Source organism: Podarcis filfolensis, assembly GCF_964270895.1.
Source record: "Podarcis filfolensis genome assembly, chromosome: 4".
Classification (NCBI taxonomy): Eukaryota; Metazoa; Chordata; class Lepidosauria; order Squamata; family Lacertidae; genus Podarcis; species Podarcis filfolensis.
Genome location: NC_139607.1, coordinates 103,844,557 through 103,866,963, shown reverse-complemented (window position 1 = coordinate 103,866,963; position 22,407 = coordinate 103,844,557). Strand labels below are relative to the sequence as shown.

The 22,407-nt window shown below is 46.0% G+C and overlaps 2 protein-coding genes across 10 annotated transcripts in view; both read left to right on the top strand.

Annotated features, from left to right (window-relative positions):
* LOC310760704 (uncharacterized protein) overlaps positions 1 to 22,407 on the top strand; it is a 395,412-nt gene that overhangs the window by 366,801 nt on the left and 6,204 nt on the right. For 4 of the 9 annotated variants that reach the window (XM_083609737.1, XM_083609733.1, XM_083609735.1 and 1 more), the window contains 3 exons: positions 20,842 to 20,923; positions 21,583 to 21,665; positions 21,784 to 21,910. The exons of 2 other annotated variants lie outside the window; for them this stretch is intronic. In XM_083609737.1, the coding sequence (XP_083465863.1) occupies positions 20,842 to 20,923; positions 21,583 to 21,665; positions 21,784 to 21,910 (292 nt within the window). Of the gene's footprint in view, positions 1 to 11,746; positions 11,858 to 12,038; positions 12,084 to 14,046; positions 14,734 to 20,841; positions 21,132 to 21,509; positions 21,666 to 21,783; positions 21,911 to 22,407 lie in introns of those variants that run through there. 3 more of the 9 variants (XM_083609741.1, XM_083609738.1, XM_083609740.1) reach the window with 3 other exon arrangements.
* On the top strand, positions 3,482 to 4,438 carry LOC310761856 (olfactory receptor 52P1-like; the record flags this gene model as incomplete). The annotated part of the gene is made up of 1 exon (XM_083612053.1): positions 3,482 to 4,438. One exon carries the CDS (start codon positions 3,482 to 3,484, stop codon positions 4,436 to 4,438), a length of 957 nt encoding a protein of 318 aa, XP_083468179.1.

The window sequence follows — 22,407 nt, the reverse complement described above, 5'->3', positions numbered from 1 at the left end:
TTCTGGGGGTATGCAGGGGTACGCAGACCCCTAAACATTGTGTGAATCTTTGTACTTTTGTCCATTTACTGTATTTATTTTCCCAGATTTGAGCTCTAAAATGGTGATTTTCTTGAGTCAAAATGAGAGTACCCCTAAACATTTTTTCTAAGAAAAAAAGCACTGACAAGAGCACTTAAACAACATGCATGCCCAGTGCTGCCTCCCTAGTGCTTGGCATCCTGTCCCCTCGGGGGATGGCAGGGGAAGGAAGGAAGGCTGTGAGGTCTTTTGCTCAAATGGTCCACCCCCCTGGGCCTCTTTGTGTTGGGCATGTAGCGAGTCCCATGAGGCCAGGGACGGGCTGTGGACCTGTAGGATCAGGTGGAGGGGGTTAGGCAGGATGGGATATAAACGACATGCCTCCTAACCCTGGCACACTTTTGCAAGCGGGGATCCCAAGCACATAGCTCCTGCAATGGGGAAGCAATCCTCCTGCCTCCCCGGCTCCAACTCCAGGTAAGTCTGGGGGCAGCACTGGTCACATCTTGCTGTTGTGAGGAGGGGTCAAGAGCCTGGCAGGGACAGTGGCTGCAGAAATAATGTTGTGCGTTTGGAGGATCTGTCTGGGTGATGATGACCTGAGTCCCTGCTAATTCTTGGGGGTTCTGTAACCAGGGAGGGTTAGAATCGATCAGAGGATTTGCGTGGCTGGACTGCTCAGAGAAGCTTCTCGGTAAGACAAGGACCTTCTCTGGCCACTTGAGTGTCCTCCACATCATCCCAAAAGAATAGCTGGGATGCAAGAGCTGCAGCTAAGGGATGGGGCAACCCAGGCTATGGGGGGGGGTGCTGTCTCCATCTCATCTGGCTGCTAGGTAGGAGAGCAAGAGCCAGAGAGAGTTGTGCGTTAGCTGAGCTGGAGCTGGAGACACAGAGACCGGCTTGCTCTGTGCTGGAGCCAAAGCAGTGGGGTGGAAGGCTTGAAATAAATATTATCTGGCAACCAATATGCTCCTTTGGTTTCAGATAATAAATGGGTAGACAAGTCTAGAAAGCCCCCAGACACAAATTTCAAGGCCCTCTAGCAGCTCTGGTGGCTCATTTTCCAGACGTTATGTACTTAGTGTTAACTCTAGAAGAGTATAGGGACGCGGGTGGCGCTGTGGGTTAAACCACAGAGCCTAGGACTTGCCGATCAGAAGGTCGGCGGTTCGAATCCCCACGACGGGGTGAGCTCCTGTTGCTCAGTCCCTGCTCCTGCCAACCTAGCAGTTCAAAAGCACATCAAAGTGCAAGTAGATAAATAGGTACCGCTCTGGTGGGAAGGTAAACGGCATTTCCGTGCGCTGCTCTGGTTCGCCAGAAGCGGCTTAGTCATGCTGGCCACATGACCCAGAAGCTGTACGCCGGCTCCCTCGGCCAATAAAGCGAGATGAGCGCCGCAACCCCAGAGTTGGCCACAAGTGGACCTAATTTGGCAGGGGTCCCTTTACCTTTACCTAGAAGAGTATACTCGATTCTGACCAAACGAAGTCTCCTGGTGCATGTTGTGTTCTGCAGGTGTTTCTGTGAGTAGTGTTAAAACCAGGAAGGAGGGGGCAGTTAAACGACTCCCCCAAAATCCCAAGTCCTCACCACAGCCTCAAACTAAGGCCAGGACGATGACCATTGACACAGGAACTAGACATCCACAACAGCAAAGAAGCTCAGAAAAGCTTCTTTGTAAAATTGTAGCAATAAGCAGATTCCATGTATCTTACTGTTTTCTCTGACTATCCAATATAGAATCAAATAATCGCTAATGACTCCTCTGGAAGAGGGGAATCCTAGGCTCCCCCTGCCTCCATCATCCCTTAAACATAAGGTCACTACTCCTTGCCCCTCCATTAGGCGTGAACTTGGCCTCACAATAGGAGGCAGGAGGCGATCAAGGGCAGAAACCCTTCGGAATGGTGGATTGGATCCTGATATTTTCAAAGGAGAAACACAGGGAAGCCCTACAGCTAGGGGTGTGTGTAAATACTTTCATTTGTCTTTGGGGAAGAGGGTAGTTAAAAGATGTCAGGAACCAGGGTTATAGACAGGGGTGGGTGATGAGCAGATGTTTCTGCTTGCCAAACACTCCTCTTTTGTGACATATTTGTGATGTATTGATGATGCAGCTGGAAGTGTGTTATGGGGAAGGGGGGAAAGTCTTAAAAGTTCACGCAACCCCTGCTCTGGGTTCCTACTCTTTGTGTGTTTGAACCTCGTTGCAACAAATAAAGATCAGGTCTACTGACCGCTGTTTGCTTCTTTAACTTGGCTGGAGACTCCTTCTTTAGCTGACCAGGAGAGACTCGCAGGGAGTGGCACCACAATGAGCTGGGGAGTGGAGCAAACCCTCACCCCAGGATTTTCCCTTATCAGTAGGTAGCTGGGCCAGCTAAAGCCATTTATCTTGCAAAGAGACAGGGGGGAGCAGTTCAGCAGGTTCCTTCTACTCGATTCTAAGCGCACAGATGCAAAGTCACAAACTTGGAAGGGACCCACAGAGATCTTCCAGACCAGCCTCCCAATCCTCCAGCCGTATAATGGCATTAGGATATCAGATGTTGTATTTCCCGTGACTTTCCTAAGGATTACCAGCATGGAATATGTCTTTTCCACATTTTCATCAAGCGCTTCCTATCACCCCAGGGTCTTGCTCCTGGTCAGCTACTAGCAGCCCAGACCCTGCATATCAGCTGCCGGTGCTGATGGGAATTGCATTTGCTGCTTATGCAGATGCTGGTGAGCCAGATCTCCAGCAGCTCTCCTGGCTTTCAGAGGAAGGCAGATCACTCAGGTGCCTGGCAAATGTGCAGCTCTGAGGATCCATTGCAGCTTTGAAACACATGCAGAGTGATGCAGCCGTTTCACCTCCTGATGAAGCAGACACCACACACAAAATTTTGAATATGACTTTTCTTGCAGGATGACAATTATTAACAAGCAGTCGTAGTATTTATGCATATCAAGTCCAATGCAATGCGTTTCTCTCCCTTGAGCCCAAGAGAGGATTTTTTGCTTCTTGCTTTCAAAGCTCCTTTGCAGCAGTGCGTAAGTTGCCGGTTTGTCTGTCCTCACAAACTCCTCCAGGCAGCGTGTTCTTGGAGCCTCCACATTCAGCAAAGCAACAGTGAAACAACCTCCAACTCCCCCCCCCAACCCCCCACTACTTATGACACAGACATGCTGAATTTTAAAGGGAGCTAACAAATCAACAAGGCAATTATTCAGTGTTTCTGTAACCTTAGTTGGAGTCACAAGATTTTGCAGCTGTTACATTACATTACATTACATAGGTTTTTCCCCCCCACTACTAAAATTTATTTTTTGTAAAATACATTGTCTGATAAATAAGGCACAAATGCTAGCAACACCCTAACCAGAGACTACCCTGTGCTTTGTTTCTCCCCAGGGTCTCCTCCTCGGCTGACCCAGCTGTGCCGCCCAAAGATGCCCCTGGCCCTGATCCATGATGCTGCCTGGCACTTTTCGCAATGCCACCGCCAGCGCTCCAGGCCCCTTCACCCTCCTGGGCATCCCAGGGCTGGAGTCCCTGCAGGCCTGGCTCTCCATCCCCTTCTGCTCCATGTACTTCATGGCCTTGCTGGGGAACTTGTCCCTCCTCTTGATGGTCAAGACGGAGCCCAGCCTGCATGAGCCCATGTACCTCTTCCTCTGCATGCTGTCCCTCACCGACCTGGTCCTCTCCTCCTCCACCCTGCCCAAGCTGCTGGCCATCTTCTGGTTTGGCAGGCAGCCCATCAACTTCAGCGCCTGCCTGGCCCAGATGTTCTTCATCCACTCCTTCACGGCCATGGAGTCCGGCTTCTTCCTGGCCATGGCCTATGACCGCTACGTGGCCATCTGCAACCCTCTGCGCCACGCCACCGTCCTCACCAACGCCGTGGTGGCCAAGATCGGGCTGGCTGTCGTGGTCCGGGGGGTGGTCCTCTTCTTCCCGCACCCCTTCCTGGTGGGCCGCCTGCCTTTCTGCAAGTCCAAGGTCATTGCCCACAGCTATTGTGAGTTCATGGCTCTGGTCAAGCTGGCTTGCGCGGACACAGCGGCCAGCAGGGGCTACAGCCTGAGCCTGGCCTTCCTGATTGGGGGCTTCGACGTGTGCTTCATCAGCCTGTCCTATGCCCTGATCCTGCGCACGGTCTGCCGCCTGCCCTCCAAGGAGGCTGGTCTCAAGGCGCTGGGGACCTGCAGCTCCCACATCTGCGTCATCCTTGTCTTCTACACCACGGCCGTCTTCTCCTTCCTCACCCACCGCTTTGGCCACAATGTCCCTCACGCCGTGCACATCTTCATCGCCAACGTTTACCTGGTGGTTCCGCCCACCCTGAACCCCATCATTTATGGGGTGCGGACGAAGAAGATCCGGGACCGGGTGCTGCAGGCTGTCCTGTGCAGGAAGAGGTGATGATGGCGGCCAAGCAGCTCACGATGTAGTTGCAGTTCCTGCATTGCAGATGGTTGGACTAGATGTCCCTTGGGGACCCCTTTGAATTCTACAGTTCTATGAAGTCGCAGAGCAACTCTTGCAGGGGAAGAACCATACCAGGAAGGCACTGCTCTCCCATTTTCTACTGGGAGTGTCTTTGGAGGCTACTACATTTTGGGTAACTTGAAATCCTGAACACAGACTAGAACCCCACGAACTGATGGCGATGCCCAGAAGCTCACTGCCATCTTCAGATGGCACAAACGTGGTCTTGCTGGGCCTGGGGTGGGAGTGGGGGTAATTCAGCAAGAATCTTCTGCTAGCACCGCCCCCCCCTTGAACCAGGATGAAACCCAAACTTACAATTTTTGGTGGCCTTGACCCAGTCTGTCATGGATTGGCTGGATGCAGAGGAGGGGTGGGGGGCACCAGCTGGGGAGCCCCCAAGGGAAGAAGGCTCAGAACCTGGGGAGTGGTGGTGGGATGTTGAATGGTCAGAGGGAGAAGACTGGGAAGAGAAGGTGTCAGAAGCAGAAGAGGCAACAGGGTTTAGTGAGCAGAGAGAGGCTGTGGCAGAGAGCAGTCCAGAAGCAGAGGCAGAAGCAGAGGCTGGAGAGGAGGGGGAGCCAAGAGGCAGAGGTCAGCCAGGCTGGCAAGGAAGCCAGGTTGTCTTCCCCTCCTGCTGCAACAAGCTCCCCTCCCTGCTGGTCTCCCAGGACCCTGAGAGGGATGAAGTGGGGGGATGAACTACCACCTCCCCTTTTCCCTGGTCTCCCAGCACCAGGAGAGGGATGAAGCAGGAGAAGCAAAGATGGGCAATACGGGGGGAACCTCAGATTGCTTAGGAAGGGGGAGGAGGAGAGTTAGGGAACTGTGGGAAGGTGGGGTCCTTCAGTCCCCACAACTGCCTCATGGGGCAAGAGCTACAGGGGTGAGTTGCTGTGCTCACTAGGCCTGTTCTCTTGTGCTGTCTTGTTCCTTTGAATAAGTAGTTAACTTCACTGACGGAGCACATGTGAGTTATTGCTGTCCTGCTCCTGACACAACCCCCGCCCTGCAAGTCCATTTCTAAATTTCTGGCGGAATATCGGTGGGGTCCAGATGGAGAAGAAGCTTGGAGAGGCTCTCTTTCTCGTGGAGAAATTGCCATGAGAACCCATCCATTAAACTAAGTTAATTTCAATTAAATAGACACCTGGTAGTTCTGCTGGGGTGAGTGGGACTGGTGAATATTTACTATTGCTTCTTGAATAGGTAAGCGAAATCAATCTGAGGTAAATTATTGCTGAGGAAAAAATGTGCTCTAAAATTACACTTATGGAATTTTTCTAACTCCTTCCTGATTTATTCCTTTACCCTTTCTTGGTTCATGAGACCAACCCATCCTCTGTGTTACAACTCTTGTTCACTGAAATATGTGTGTTTGCTCTTCCTCATAACTCTCCTCTGACAGTCTTACATTTTCCATCTGTTGTGATGTACTAAAACAAAATATTGCTTATCCTTCAACTAAAGACACCATGGTAGCTTTCAGAAAACCTGTTTACTGAGCATTCATGAATGGCTGACATAAAATTTGCAGTTACAGGTAGGTAGCCATGTTGGTCTGCTGTAGTCGAAACAATTCCACCCACTTTGAAGATTTCGGCAGGTATCCTATCAGGTGCACTGGCTTTGTTGTTTTTCATTTGGTTAATAGCTGTACACAACTCTCCCAGATTTGGAGATACAGTGGTACCTCGGGTTAAGTACTTAATTTGTTCCGGACATCCGTACTTAACCTGAAACTGTTCTTAACCTGAAGCACCACTTTAGCTAATGGGGCCTCCTGCTGCTGCCGCGCCGCCGGAGCATGATTTCTGTTCTCAACCTGAAGCAAAGTTCTTAACCTGAAGCACTATTTCTGGGTTAGTGGAGTATGTAACCTGAAGCGTATGTAACCTGAAGTGTATGTAACCTGAGGTACCACGGTACTGCAAGCTCATCTCTAATTTGTTTTTGCGGGATTTGTCTCATGGCAAATCTAAAAAAATGTAGTATAAACACTGACAACTGGGAAACACTGGCCTGTGAGCGCTCCAGTTGGAGAACAGCCTTTACCAAAGTTTTCATGGACTTTGAAGACACTCGAACTCAGGACCCAAGGGAGAAATGTGCTAGGAGGAAGTTACGCTTGGCAAATCCACACCATGATCAGCTCCTGCCTGGAAACCAATGTCCCCACTGTGGAAGGACGTGTGGATCCAGAATTGGCCTCCACAGTCACTTACGGACTCATTGTTAAAACTGTGTTTATGGAAGACAATCTCACTCGGCTACGAGTGATTGCCAAAGAAGAAGAAGAGTCAAAACAAAATAATAAAAAATTATCCAGTAGCACCTAGAGACCAACTAAGTTTGTTCTTGGTATGAGCTTTCGTGTGCTCATCTGTTTTCTGTATTTCTGTCTTGCAATAGTTTAAATAAAACTCAGTTTCCTCCTTGAATGCAAGTAATATTGGTTTAAGAAGCACTAATACTGGACGACGGAATTTGCAACCTGAAACCTCCAACTTAAAGCATGGGTGTTTTGGTGTGGCAGTAAGTGTACTTTGGAACTCCCTGCCACTTGAGTAGCTGAACTCACATGTCTATATGAATTTCTGAAGTTTTCCCAGTGAGCCAGTACATTTATCAGTGAATTCTTACATTTGGTATTGTGCAGCAGAGGCCCTTTGAATAGATAGGAAGAGCTCGACTTCCGGGTTAGCGCCACCGGCAATGGTGGAATTCCTCTGATCGGGAGGAATCCGCTCCATGGAAATCAGGGTCTGGCCGCCACGGCGAAGGCGGAGACCCATTAAAAACCACAGGCAGGAGAAGCCTGTGGACGTGGGATTCGGCTGGCACCTTTTGCGCCTCCCCTACTCGCGGGGAAACCCGGTTTCGGGGATCCGGAGCGACGTGGGGTGAGTGGCGCGGTGCTTCGAATTGACTGCTTCTTTCACAGAGTGAAGCCACATTGCTGTTGCCAGAGAGCGCTGACTTTTTCCTGTGGACAATTGGACTTTAAACAACTACCCGTGAGTAGAACGGAAAATTGGATCTTTAAACATTTTAATTTGGCACCGAAACGGGAAGGTTTCAAACAGGAAGTCCGCCTTCCTCTTTTGTAAATAGATTGAAGCAAAGACGCTGCAAGTTAAAGCCTTGGAAAGCCTTTCGTAAAGGATTAAATTTCCATCAGTTAAAATCATTAAACCCCCCTTGGAAGCAGGGGAAGGGGGGGGGAATTTTGGACCTAGTAAGCCTGCAGGAGAGAGTGATGAAAATCAAATTACCACCGCTCTGAACCTGGAAACGGGCTGCCAGTAAGATTGATGTCTTGGGAGAGTTCATTGACTGTGAACAGAACGTATGTTGACAGCCAGCTAAATAAGAGAAATATATTGTTTCCATTGTCCTCTTCTGCGTTTAAAAAGGAGGAAAAGTAACTGAAAATTGAAACTAATTTTACTGCTTAAACTGTGCTTGAAAGGATTGATACAAGTGGAGACTGTTTCCCTCTAGAGGGAGCTTTTGAAACTGTTACAAGAGTGGAGCTGGGGAATCTCCAGCTGCAAGATAAGAAACTGTGAGAATCAGAGATTGACCTTGGACCATTTAAGAATGTCGACAGAAGAAGCCTTAGTGACTGTACTATGTAAGATAAGCTATTCGCTGGAACAGCTCCACAAGAAGACGGATGTTATGACTACTAAAATTGATAACTTGGGACAAAAAGTGATTAATTTGGGACAAAAAGTGAACATCAATACAGAAATTATTCAGGATTTGACACAGGAACCTACTTCGACAGGACAAATTGGGGAGAAGACGAAGGAGAAAGTTGTTGTTGTTGAACCTAAAGTAACACAAGTGGGAGCCCCAGCCTTACAGAGGCAAATTGAGGTTTATAAGTTGAGGCCGTTTATGATTGAATATAGAAAAAGTCAGATTTTGAGGATCGGAGCCCTGCTCGGACTGGAGAAGGAAAGTTGGATAGATCCCTTCATGCAGGGATTTACTGACCGTGGGGACCTGGATATGGGTCAGGAGGTGATTGGAGTTGTGGGGGCCTTTGGATTTGGAGGAATTTTGAAACATGTCCTGAAATATTATATGGACCTTAGTTTTAACTATGGAGAGTTGGCTGACCTGTCGAGAAGGAATAAAAGCATTGTTAGGTTGGAGTCTCCCCGAGATCTGCTCTTCAGCATCAAAGAATATGAAGAAGACCTGCAGAAGGGACTTGGAAAAGAGTTAAGAGCCTCGGACAGAAGATCTCCAGGTTGATGAACTATATGGAATTGACGTAAAGGACTGGCAGAATCCGAAACCAGGGAGAGGAGATGGTGGAAGAAGATTGGAAAAGTTTAAAGTTTATATATAGAAATACTGTAAAATTAGGGTTAGAAAAATGTTGGAATGAAATTTTACGGCTTTAGTAGAAATGTTATAAGGAGTTAAGCATAAATAAGTACTTTAGCATTAATGGAAAATAAGGTTAAAAATATGTTAAGATATATATATGACAAAAAATAGAGAAAGTTGGAAAGGAATTGCTGAAACAATTAACAGAAGTGGAATACAAAAAGGGAGGTGAGAGGAGGTCGAGGAAACAAGGGAATGAAAGATAGAGTATTGAAATGGTATGATGTATGTTTTTAAATTGTTGTTGTTTTGTTTTGTTTAGTTTAATGTGTTAAGGTTGCGTTTTGTATTGTTTATATATTGTATTGTATTGTTTTTTTTCTCTCTTTTGTTTCTTCTTCTCGTCTTTTTTCTTCTCTTTTTTTCCTGTAAGCTTTAAAAGTAATAAATATTATTTTTTAAAAAAAGAATAGATAGGAAGGAACTGCGATGAAGTGTTTTGTGGGGACAAATCAAAAAAGTCACAAAAGCGATTGTGCTGATTTTGGTAGTGGGCTGCATGTGCATGATATCTGCTGGAGGGGCAACCCCCCCAACCTATACATAAATTCCTGCAACACCCTCCAGAGCAGGGGGAAAGAACCTTGGGATATGTGAAGATGGCTCTTCTCTCAGTCTCCTTTTTCCCAGGCTAAACATACCCAGCTGCTTCAACCGTTCCTCATCAGGCTTGGTTTCCAAACCCTTGATCATCTTGGTTGCCCTCCTCTGCACTCCTTCCAGCTTCTCAACATCCTTCTTGAATTGTACTGCCCAGAACTTGACACGGGATTCCAGACGGGGTCTGGCTAAGGCAAAATAGAGCGGGGCTATGACTTCTCTTGATCTGGTTGAATAAAGTAATCTGCACCCCGTATCAAGCTGCCGTCAAAATCAACAGTCACGGCTGCATTTGCCTGGGACCTTCTCCCCAGGAACTACAGTAGAGGAAGCCTCAACCCCTTCTGGAGGAAATAGACTTGGGTGCCCATTGCTGCTGCTCTTGGAATCCGTCTCTCTCGGGAGACTACGGAGGAGGAGGGCACCTTTGGGGGTGAGGTCAAACCGTTGGAGATCTTTGGATGAAGGATGGTACGTAAATTTAATAAATAATTAAAATAAACATATAGAATCTGCTTTGGAAAACAAGATTTATGTAGTGCATAATAGATGTTGATTGGCACTTGAGCATTTGATGAAGTTTGATGGATTTATTTGCTTCAGCACACAGTGAATTTAATGGAGGGAAAGAGTGGCCTGGAGAAGGCAGGGGAAAAGGAACGGCATCATTTGCCTGCTTTTTATATGTTCTGTGTTTTAAACGTCCCTGAGATCTCTTGATGAAGGACGGTATGTCAGGTTAATAAATATTAACAACCACCACCATCCGTTGTTAGTTCCTTGAATGAGCAATTAAGCATTTCTGGGAGGGGAAATGGCATACTTTTGTGTATAAGCATAAAAGGCATGCATTAAAAGATATTATTCATGATGAGAATAGGATTTATTTATTTTGAACTTCGCTGGGTTCCTCCTCAGCAGCCAGTGCGATTGTTTCAGCAGTGCTGGAACTCAGGACTCGCTGCCTTGAGGGACACCTAAGAGCAGTTGGGCAGGAGAAAGGTCTCCCTTGGGAGGTGGTGGACTCTCCTTCCCTGGAGGTTTCTCAGCAGAGATCGGAGGGCCATCTGCCATGGATGCTTTAGCTGAGATTCCTGCATTGCTGGGGGTGGGACTGGATGACCCTGGGATCCCCTCCTATCTCTCCACTCCTGAATTCTAGGATGAATCATAGAATCATAGAGTTGGAAGAGACCACAAGGGCCATCAAGTCCAACTCCCTGCCAAGCAGGAAACACCATCAGAGCACTCCTGACATATGGTTGTCAAGCCTCTGCTTAAAGACCTCCAAAGAAGGAGACTCCACCACACTCCTTGGCAGCAAATTCCACTGTCGAACAGCTCTTACTGTCAGGAAGTTCTTCCTAATGTTTAGGTGGAATCTTCTTTCTTGTAGTTTGGATCCATTGCTCCGTGTCCGCTTCTCTGGAGCACCAGAAAACAACCTTTCTCCCTCCTCTATGTGACATCCTTTTATATATTTGAACATGGCTATCATTTCACCCCTTAACCTCCTCTTCTCCAGGCTAAACATGCCCAGCTCCCTTAGCCGTTCCTCATAAGGCATCGTTTCCAGGCCTTTGACCATTTTGGTTGCCCTCCTCTGGACACGTTCCAGTTTGCATTTTGCAGCTCATCCATGTGTAGTCCCAGGAGAGGCAGGAACAGTGTGTCTTCCTGTTCCCCCCTCAACTGAGATCTGACTGGATGGAGACCTGAGAGCCACCTCTCAATATCTGGAGGGCTGACCCATGGAAGAGGGAGCCAGCTTGCTTTCTCCTGCTCTGGAGGGGAGCACCCAGAATAAGGGACCCAGAGGACCAGAAAGCAGTTTCTGCTGCCTAAACAGCAGGAAGAACATTCTGACGGTAAGAGCAGCAGAATCCCTTGGGAGATGGCGGACTCTCCTTCCTTGGAGGTTTTTAAGCAGAGGTTGGATGCTTTGGCTGAGATTCCTGCCTTGCAGGGGGGCTGGAATAGATGACCCTTAGGGCTCCCTCCCATTCTAGGATGAGGTTCCTTGCTTCCTGCAAACCCCTTTTCCCTGCAACCTCTTCCTCCAGTTTCTGGCCAAGGGAGGGAGCGGATCACAGACCAACCAAGAGCGTCCCCTCCAAATGAGCATCTCTGGGATTCTGCAATGCAGGAGAGAAAAGGCAGAGAGGACTGAGCAGGGTGGACTCGGCTTTGCAAGGGTTAAAGGGAACTGAGCTGCATTCCTAGAGAGGACAGGAAGTAAAGGGGGGCCAGGTCCTCCAGAGGAAAAGCCCCTCCCTCCCCTTCCTGCAAGGGGGGGTTGCTTTCTGCTATTGCAAATGCTGCATTGCTCTCTTCCACGGGGATCTGGTGAGTCTCTTCTTCCTCCGCCCAGAGGGTGCAGTGGGGAGAAGGGGGGTCCCAGGGATGCAGCAGGGGAGGGTGGCTCATGTTGGGGGGGAGCCCCAGGGAGCGGGGGGTCCTGCCAGGGAGGGACGAGGTTGCGCGAGGTTTGCAACTACAGTACTCTATATTCTGCATTTGTATAAAGACGCTGCTTACTCCTTTGGGAAGGGCAATCCTCTTCTGGGATCTGGTGAGTCTCCTCTCCCCCCCCCCAGAGGGTGCAGTGGGGAGAAGCTGGGGGTCCCAGGGCTGCAGCAGGGGAAGATGCCTGGGGGACCCTGATCTGCTCATGCACAGAAAAGCAGAGACTTCAGTGAGGGAGGGGCGAGGTCACACGCAGTCTGCAACTACTGTACTGTATGTTCTGCATTTGTAGAAATGTGCTGCTTGCTCCTTTAAGGTGTTGTCTGTGGGTCAGGGGAAAAGGGGCACACAAATAAACTCCCTTCAGATTTAGGAATCAGCCACGTCTGTTAGCATAGGCTGCAGCCAGACAGAAAGGTTTGGACAATAGATAAAAGAAATGGAAAGCAACAACTTATGCAATAAATCAAGAAATCCTTATGGAAGATGGAGGTGCCGAGTTGAACTGTGGAACTCCCTCCCACAGGAGCCAGGGGGGGCCACCAACTTGAAAGAGGATGGGGCCAGTTCATGGAGGAGGAGAGGGCAGTGGGGGCTCCTGAATCCCCCAGGAGGAGAGCTTGGCTCTTGTGCTCCAGTCCTGCAGGGGCGCAAGGCAGGAGAGGCACCAGGCTGCCCTGTGGTCAGAGGAGGCTGGACGCAAGAGGGACCCTCTAGCCTGATCCTGGCTGGCACACTTGCGCCCATTCGGACATGCAAGCCCCCAGAGGATGTTTGGAGACTGAACAGAAAGCCCTGCTGAGAATCAGGGAAGGTCTCACCATCCAAGGCAGGAGAGGACCTGCTGGGAAGGAGCAAACCTGGGCTGGGGGTGAAAGAGGCAGCCCCCCCCCCGCCCAGTGCTGAGAGTGGCTGGGAGACCCTCTCTCTCCATCCCGTCCCCCCAACTGAGCTCCCATTCCTAGGGATCCCTGGGGGGGGGTGTCTCCAAGCAACTCTCAGCATCCTTAGCCAAGTTCCAGGCTTTTTGGAGGAAGCCAGGACTCTTGGTCGTGGCCTGATCCTGCTGTGAAGATGCAGCTCCGGTTGGGTCCTAGGTGTGTTTGTTGCTTTTTTATTCTCTTTTTGGAATAACTTTCCGCTGGGGTTTTGTATATCACAAAAAATAATACAACGTATTTGCAGCAAGATCTGCAACATATGTTTCACTACTAGTGGTCTGTGTATAGCTTCTTAGTTCGTGAGTTAGTTTAAACCAAAACAGAAAAAGGGGAAATTAAAAAAAAAAATTGTCCAGTAGCACCTTAGAGACCAACTAAGTTTGTTCTTGATATACAGTAAGCTTTCATGTGCATGCACACTTCTTCAGAAACAGACCTGTGTGTATCTGAAGAAGTGTGCATGCACACAAAAGCTTGTACCAAGAACAAACTTAGTTGGTCTCTAAGGTGCTACTGGACAATTTTTTTATATATGTCGACTGCGTCAGACCAACACGGCTACCTACCTGAATCTGGAGAAAGGGTAAACAGGACATTCAGCATCCCACAGTCAAACACATAGTCAAGAGCCCTTGTGGATGTGCTTGGTTTAAATAGGAGTAATAGTCATTTTTCTTCTTAAGTGGCGAATGAAACAGGATAACATGCTCGTCTGTTGAGGAACCTGGGAGAATGCAAATAGAATGCAATGATTTTTGTTTGAATTCAAATTTAGATCAACCAGATTGTGCCAAATGATAATGGGGAGTGTGTGTGTGTGTGTGTGTGTGTGTGTGTGTGTCTTCTTGGGCCTTTATTCTCCCCCCACATGAGCCTTAAGAGAACATGTTGGATCCAGGAGTATCCCAAGATTACTAAGAAAAAGGGACCCCACCCCAGTAACCCCCCTCTCCCATCTCCAGTTGCCTACAGATTTGTCATGGTAGTTTCCTGGGCAGAGTCAGGGCTGTGGTACAGTCCGACCTACACTGGTTACTAGCAAGTCCCATAGAAACTTGCTTAGGGAACCAATTTTCTTCTTCTTATGGTATATCAGCATTATAACAGAACAATGTATTTGCTTTGTAGTATTTGCACAGGATTTGGCACAGACAGAACTTGCCAGAAGACCACAGGGTTCCTTCCGATCTCTGAGAGGCTTCCTGAGAGCACAGATGGATGAGCGAGACTCAGCTGGCCTTGAAGCAGGGAGAGGCCATGCCAATCAAACTGGGAGCAGTGTGGGATTCTGGGAAAACTCTGTGCAGAAGATCCTGGGTGAGGAGGACACCCTCTGCTCAGAGGTGCAGAGCCAGCAGCTGAGGCAGTTCTGCTGCCAGGAGGCCAAGGGACCCCGAGAGGTTTGCAGCCGACTCTACCACCTTGACCGTCAGTGGCTGAAGCCAGAAAGGCACACAAAAGCTGAGATGCTGGACCTGGTGATCTTGGAGCAGTTCCTGGCTGTCCTTCCACTGGAGATGGAGAGCTGGGTGAGGGACTGTGGAGCGGAGACCAGTTCCCAGGCGGTGGCCCTGGCCGAAGGTTTCCTCCTGAGTCAGGCAGAGGAGAGAAAGCAGGTGAGAGAGACTTTCCTCTGGATACTCCCAAGGGGCTCCAAACAGGACGAAGAACATAATGCTCTCCTGATGGCCCTTCCTTTTCCTAGGAAGGCATCTGTGGAATATGATTTCACACCCTTACAGTTTTTGTCTTTGTAATTCCCTTTCTAATATTTCTCACCTTTCTCTGTTTTGAATCCTTATTTCTTTACTTCCGGTCAGCACCGGCGCTTAATGGCGGATCTCAACCGGAGCTCCGGGGGAGATCTGCTTCGTGGGTTCGGGTCCTGTCAGCTACGGCGAAGCGGGGACCCTTAAAAATCACAGGCGCGTTGCCTGTGAACTGGAGACTCGGCGGGCACCTTTGCGCCCCCCCGACGCTGCGAAATAGCCTTTTTAAAGGCTCCGGAGGAGCGGAGGGGTCTTGGAGCGGTGCTGAGAGTCGTCTTCACCCAGCCTGCGAAGCGAAGCCGCGTCGCCATTAGCGGAGAGCGCTGACTTCTTCCCGGGAAATTGGATTAAAAGAACAACTATCCGTGAGTAGGATTGACCGCTAAAATATAACTGGACACTAAAAGTAAAGAAATTGGGCACCGAGACGGACAAGCACTAAAAAGGAAGTCTGCTTTCCGTTCTGTAGCAAGATCAAAGCGAAAGGCACTCTAGCTGTAACTGCTTGAGAGGAAATTTGCGGGATTTAAGAAATCCACCACCAAAGCAAAGAACTCCCCCCCCCCGAAGGCAGGAGGAGGGGGAAGAAGATTTTAAAAGTGTTTCCCTGCCAATTTAAAAGAATTGGATTAAGTATCGCTGCTCTTTAACCTGGGATCGGACTGCCGGAGAAAAGGAACCGGCTAAGGACTGTTGCTATAAGAAGCTAAAAAATATCTCAAATTGACTTTGGTTACTTCCAATTTGAAACACTGTTTCTGTGGCATTACAAAGTTACTTACAGGACATTATTGACTGGGATCCCCTTGAAAAAGGAAAGAAAAATTGAAAGGGACTAGGAAACTTTTATTCCTTCTTTTTTGAAGAGTGTGGGATTACTTTGAGAAGTATAGAATTGACTCTACGCCCCCTAGAGGACCTACAAATTGTTTCAGCAACAAGTGGAGTTTAAAATTTGAGAACTTTGTTTGTGAGTTTCAAAGTCTGGGAATGACCTTGACTAAAAGACTTTGTTATGGCAGATGGTAAAGAGAAAGGGGAGTTACAAGAAACAACCTTGAGATCTGGCAGACAATACAAAATTGACACTTACATGCAAAGAAGGGCTTCTGTAACAGGAGCCTCTGGAACTATAGTGGCTGCAAAGCCAAAAGCGAAAGCAATGTCTACAGAAGAATCATTTGCCAAGGTATTGGAGAAGATAAATGACTCTTTGGAGGAACTAAAAAAGCAAGGTGCGGAGACTAAATTGCAAGTTGCTGAAACTAAAGTACAAGTTGCTGAAACAAATAAAAAAATTGAAGAAATCTCTGGGAAAATTGACCTAAATACTAAAAGTATAACTGACCTAGGGAATAAAGTGAACTCAAATGCAGAAGCAATTGGGAAATTATTGGAAGATTCATCTACAACACGAAAGATAGCCGAGGAAGCTAAGGAAATTGCAACTGCTGCGGAGGAAAAATTTCCACCAGTTTACAAGAAATTGGATGAATATGAACTGGCACTCTCTATGCAGGATATGCAACGCAAGGAGAGGAACCTGAGGATCAGACTTGTGCCGGAAAAGGAAGGAGAGAACTTGGTGGATGATTTGACAAAAGAATTTTCTGACTTTTGGAAGCAGGAGCTGAAGAAAGAAGATTTTAAGATAGAAAGTGCATTTAGATTGGGAATAAGACAGAAGAGAAATCGACCCAGAGATTGTCTTATTACCTTAAGATCAAAGGAGGAGCGAGATAAAATATTGAACCTGCACTACCAAACAGCCCTTCGAATTGAAGATTTTTTTATTGAGATCTTTAAAGACATCCCTAAGAGTATCTTGGACGCAAGAGGACATTATAAAGACCTGGTGACACTGCTGAAGAAGAACTACATACCATTCAGGTGGGAATTTCCCCAAGGCTTGTCTTTTAAATATAAGGGAAAGAAGAGAAGAATAAAGACTGTAAGTGATAAAGACAAGTTCTTGGGAGAACACGAAGAAGACCTACAGAAAGAGACATTTCCAGGACAAGGGCATCCATCACTGGACACGAACACGGTACCACCGACAGACGAGGAACAAAAACAGGGAGCTGTAGGAGGAAGGAGTAAATAATCCCATCATGGCTCTGCAACTTCTAACCTGGAATTGTAATGGCTTAAATATTCCCAGGAAGAGAAAAAATATATTTCATGCCTTAAAGAAAGATCAATTGGACTTGATTTGCCTACAAGAGACCCACGTGACAAGAGCACACAGAAAATTATTAATAAATAAAAGACTGGGACAGGAATTTATATCTTCAGACAGAGTAAAAAAGAGAGGAGTGGTGATCTATGCAAAAGAAAAATTGCAACCGAAACAAATTTTTAAAGATGATCAAGGAAGATATTTGGCAATTGAAATTCAATCTCAAGGAGAGAAGTATTTGATAGTGGGAATCTATGCACCAAACGAAGGGAAAGCTGAATTTTTTAAGAAGTTGCATGAAATTTTGATGGACCATATGGATTACAACTTAATTTTGATGGGAGATATGAATGGAGTGGTTTCAACAAATATGGACAAGGCACAAAGACAGGTAATAACAAAAGATGGAAGACTACCAAAGACTTTTTTTGAAATGACTGACAATATGGACTTGATTGATATTTGGAGAACAAAACACCCATTAGAAAGAGAGGGAACCTTCTTTTCTGAAGCCAAAATGACATGGACAAGGATTGACCAAATCTGGGTGACTAGCAGTATGGCTCCGAATATAAAAAAAGTAGAAATCTGCCCAAAAACTTTCTCCGACCATAATGCTGTAAAGATGGTGATGAGGCAAACAACAACTGGTTCCTTCAGATGGAGAATGAATGACACCTTATTTAGAGATGAGGAGATCTGCAAGAAGGCCCAAAAAACCTTGAAAGACTATTTTGAAATCAACTTAAGGTCTGAAGTAGAAAAAAGAATAGTATGGGACGCTAGCAAAGCCGTGATGAGAGGGTTTTTGATTCAGCAAAATACTTTAAAGAAGAGAAAGCAAAATGAGAAAAAGGAGAGAATTTTGGAAAAGATAAAAGAAGGGGAAAAACAATTAAGATCGAAGCCAAAATTCCAAGAGATTCTAAGAGAAATCAAATTTCATCAAACACAATATATGGAACTGATGAATCAAGAATTAGAGTGGAGAATTAAACAAATGAGACAAAAGACTTTCGAATCTGCTGATAAATGTGGCAAGTTACTGGCTTGGCAAATAAAGAAGAGACAAAAACTCAACACGGTAACAAATATAGAAGTGGAAGGAAAAAACATAAGCAACCCAGCGGAAATTAGGAATTGTTTTCAGAACTACTTTAGACAACTTTACACACAAGGGCCGCAAAAAGAAATGGACATACAACAGTTCCTCGAGGAAAATGGGCTGAAAAAGGTTTCGCATGAAAGTAAGATAATATTGAACCAGGAGATATCAGCACAAGAAATAGAAGATGCCATTCAAGGCATGACGCTGGGCAAATCCCCTGGACCGGATGGACTGACTTCCAAATACTACAAAGTTTTGAAGGAAGGGTTGATACAACCTTTGAAGGAAGTCTGCAATGAGATTATGGAAGGGAAAAGGGCACCCGATACGTGGAGAGAGGCCTACATTACACTTATACCAAAGACAGAGACTGAAAAGACCCAACTTAAAAACTACCGACCCATCTCGTTATTGAATGTGGATTACAAAATCTTTGCTGATATTTTGGCAAAAAGACTGAAGAGAGTTTTGATGGAGGAGATTCACGGGGACCAAGCGGGCTTTCTCCCAAAAAGGCACTTGTCGAACAATGTAAGGAATATAATTGACATTTTGGAAAAGTTGGAAGTGAACATAAACACTAAAGCTGTTTTGATATTTGTGGATGCCGAGAAAGCCTTTGACAACATTTCTTGGAGTTTTATGTTGAAGAACCTCCGGGGGATGGGGGTAGGCCAAGGGTTTGAAAATGGTATAGGTGCAATATACTCTGAACAGAAAGCCAAACTAATTGTAAATAATGTGGTTACAGAAGAATTCAAGATTGAAAAAGGGACACGTCAGGGGTGCCCTATCTCCCCATTACTTTTTATATCGGTCCTGGAGGTTTTGCTTAATATGATTAGGAGGGACCAGTTGGTTAAAGGGATCCAGGTCGGAGCTAAACAATATAAACTGAGAGCATTTGCAGATGACTTAGTACTTACATTACAAGAGCCAGAAGCTAGCACGAAAAGAGTTTTGGAAATAATTCAAGAGTTTGGTCAAATGGCAGGATTTAAATTGAATAAGTCTAAGACAAAGGTTTTGGAGAAAAATTTGACACAGATAGAAAAGGAAAGGTTTCAGAACGAGACAGGGTTAACTGTGGTTAAAAAAGTGAAATATTTGGGTATAAATATGACAGCTAAAAATGTGAATTTGTTTAAAGATAATTATGAAAAAACTTGGAGAGAAGTGAAAAAAGATTTGGAGATTTGGTCCAACTTAAAGCTTTCCTTGTTAGGCCGTATTGCAGCTATAAAAATGAATGTATTGCCAAGAATGTTGTTTTTGTTCCAAGCATTGCAAATAATTGATAAAATGGATTGTTTCAAGAGGTGGCAAAAAGACATATCTAAATTTGTCTGGCAGGGCAAAAAGCCCAGAATTAAATTTAAGATACTAACGGATTCAAAGGAAAGAGGGGGGTTTGCCCTGCCAGACTTCAAACTTTACTATGAAGCGGCAGCTTTCTGCTGGCTGAAAGAATGGCTACTTCTTGAAAACACAGACATTTTGGATTTGGAAGGTTTTAATAACATTTTTGGGTGGCATGCATATTTGTGGTACGACAAGGTTAAAGCACATAAAAGTTTTAAAAATCATATTGTCAGAAAAGCACTACTAAATGTCTGGGACAGATATAAAGACTTGCTGGAAAATAAAACTCCAAGGTGGCTGTCGCCAATGGAAGCTAAGGCAGTTAAAAAGTTAAATATGGAGTCCAAGTGGCCAAGATACTGGGAAATTTTGGAAAAGGAAGGGGACAAATTGAGATTGCAGAGTTTTGAGAAATTAAAAGGGAAGGTGAGAGATTGGTTCCACTACCATCAAATTAATGAAGCGTTTAAACTGGACAGTAAAATTGGCTTCCAGGTGGAAAAATCAAAATTGGAGACAGAACTGTTAGAACCCAGTACTAAGAATTTGTCCAAAATGTACAATTTGCTGCTGAAATGGAATACACAAGATGAAACGGTTAAATCGGTCATGATTAAATGGGCTCAGGACATTGGTCATAATATTTTGTTTGCTGATTGGGAAAAGTTGTGGACCACCGGGATAAAATTTACGGCATGTAATGCCTTAAGAGAAAACATTATGAAAATGATATATAGGTGGTACATAACCCCAGTCAAGCTTGCAAAGATTTACCATGTGCCTGACAACAAATGTTGGAAATGTAAAGAAACTGAAGGTACATTTTTTCATCTTTGGTGGACCTGCCCGAAGATTAAGGCATTCTGGGAAATGATCTATAATGAACTTAAAAAGGTATTTAAATATACTTTCCCCAAGAAACCAGAGGCCTTTCTCTTGGGTATTGTCGGCCAAGGGGTGTTAAAGACGGATATAACTTTCTTTATGTATGCTACAACAGCAGCTAGAATACTCATTGCAAAGTACTGGAAGACGCAAGAACTACCCACACTGGAAGAATGGCAGATGAAGGTGATAGACTATATGGGCTTGGCAGAAATGACGAGCAGAATCCGAAACCAGGGAAGAGAAGCAGCGCAAGAAGAATGGAAAAAATTCAAGGACTATTTAAAGAAATATCATAAAGTTAATGAAAGTTAGAATGATGTTGGACTGGAAAGTAAATGGTTACTATTAGCAATGGTTAAGACAAGGAAAATAAGGAAGAATAGTCTAAATTTAAATTAAAATAAGGGAAGATTTGCTGAACAATCGATAAGAATTTGGAATACAGAAAGGGGAAGCATGAGGAAGTCGGGGAAGATAGGATATGAAATTAGGATATGAAATGATACATGTTTTTTGTTTTGTTTTTGTTTTTGTATGTTTATGTTTGTTGTATTGGGTTTATATGGAAAAATAAAAATATGTAAAAAAAAAAAAATGAATCCTTATTTCTTTTTCAGGGAAAGGATCTCTTTGCAAAAATGGATCTGGATTCCTGTGAGGCAGAGAGGCCTCCGTTGGACACCAGAGAGAGGCCACTGGGTAAGGAGGAAGGTGGCTTTTCTCCATTTGGTCTTGTTCTGTTGGTTTTCCAACTCATCCGAGGGTTCTTTTCATCTTGTTTTGGGGCGACTGTTGGGAACAAGGGTCCAGAGGAGGAGAGATGTATTTCTGCACAACTAATATATGAAATGGGCACAAACGTCCAAATGCACTCAGCAGGAAAGGCTTTCTGGAAGGCCCATCTGTAGTTAAAATGTAAAGGTAAAGGTACCCCTGCCCATACGGGCCAGTCGTGTCCGACTCTGGGGTTGCACGCCCATCTCGCTTAAGAGGCCGGGGGCCAGCGCTGTCCGCAGACACTTCCGGGTCACGTGGCCAGCGTGACAAGCTCCATCTGGCGAGCCAGCACAGCGCACGGAAACGCTGTTTACCTTCCCGCTAGTAAGCGGTCCCTATTTATCTACTTGCACCCGGGGGTGCTTTCGAACTGCTAGGTTGGCAGGCGGTGGGACCAAGCAACGGGAGCGCACCCCGCCGCGGGGATTCGAACCGCCGACCTGACGATCGGCAAGTCCTAGGCGCTGATGTTTTACCCACATCGCCACCTGCGTCCCTCCATCTGTAGTTAGAGATGCCCTATTTCACCTGTGAGAAAAGCAGGCACTCCTGGCATCCTGCTTACCTTTTTTATCTTACAGATGACACAATGATGCTGGCTAGATCTCTTCATTCATCCTTTCATGGGGGCAGAATGGAAGCAGCGGCTGTGGAACCTGATCAGGTCAGGGGAAACTGCCTTGTGGGGACAGAGGCCGAGGGATGAAGCAATGTCATAGCTCAATGAGTGGTGGTGAACAACACTGTTGTCTCAGAGTAGGACATTTCAATTTTTCTTTCAGGGCCCAGTGTGCTTTGAAGATGTCGCTGTTTGTTTCACGGATAAGGAGTGGGAGTTGCTGGATCCTGACCAGAGAGCTCTGCATAAGGACGTCATGGAAAAGAATCGTGGGATCGTGGCCTCTCTTGGTAAGGCTCCCTGTGGGATCATAATATCTGTTTTTAAATTCAAAACAGCTCTCTGTGACGAACCTCATATATTTTCTTAGAATTCAACAGCGCCCCTTAAATCACCTGGGATTACAATATTCCCACAATAAAACTTGAACTGTGAATTATTCTTTTCACCGTGAATGTTCTTCCTCCAGTTGCAGCTGCTTAAACAATTATCAGACCAGTCTGAATTGCCCAGGCGATTTTAAATATAAACCTCTGAATTGTTAGGGAAGTTGTAGTAGCTCCTGTCAGGTTTTCTGTTTTTGTTTTGCTCCTGTCAGTCTTTGGTTGACCAAAGAGAAGGCTGATATTGGAAATGGAGGGGATTCCATGATGGAGCCAAACAAAATCCATTCAAGAGAAGAGCCAGGCTTATCTGAATCACAGGTTCATCTAAGGATATCAGTTGAGACTTCCAGTTTGCCATAAAAATGGCAATAGGGTGAGAGCCCAGTTCTTAGGAACTGACT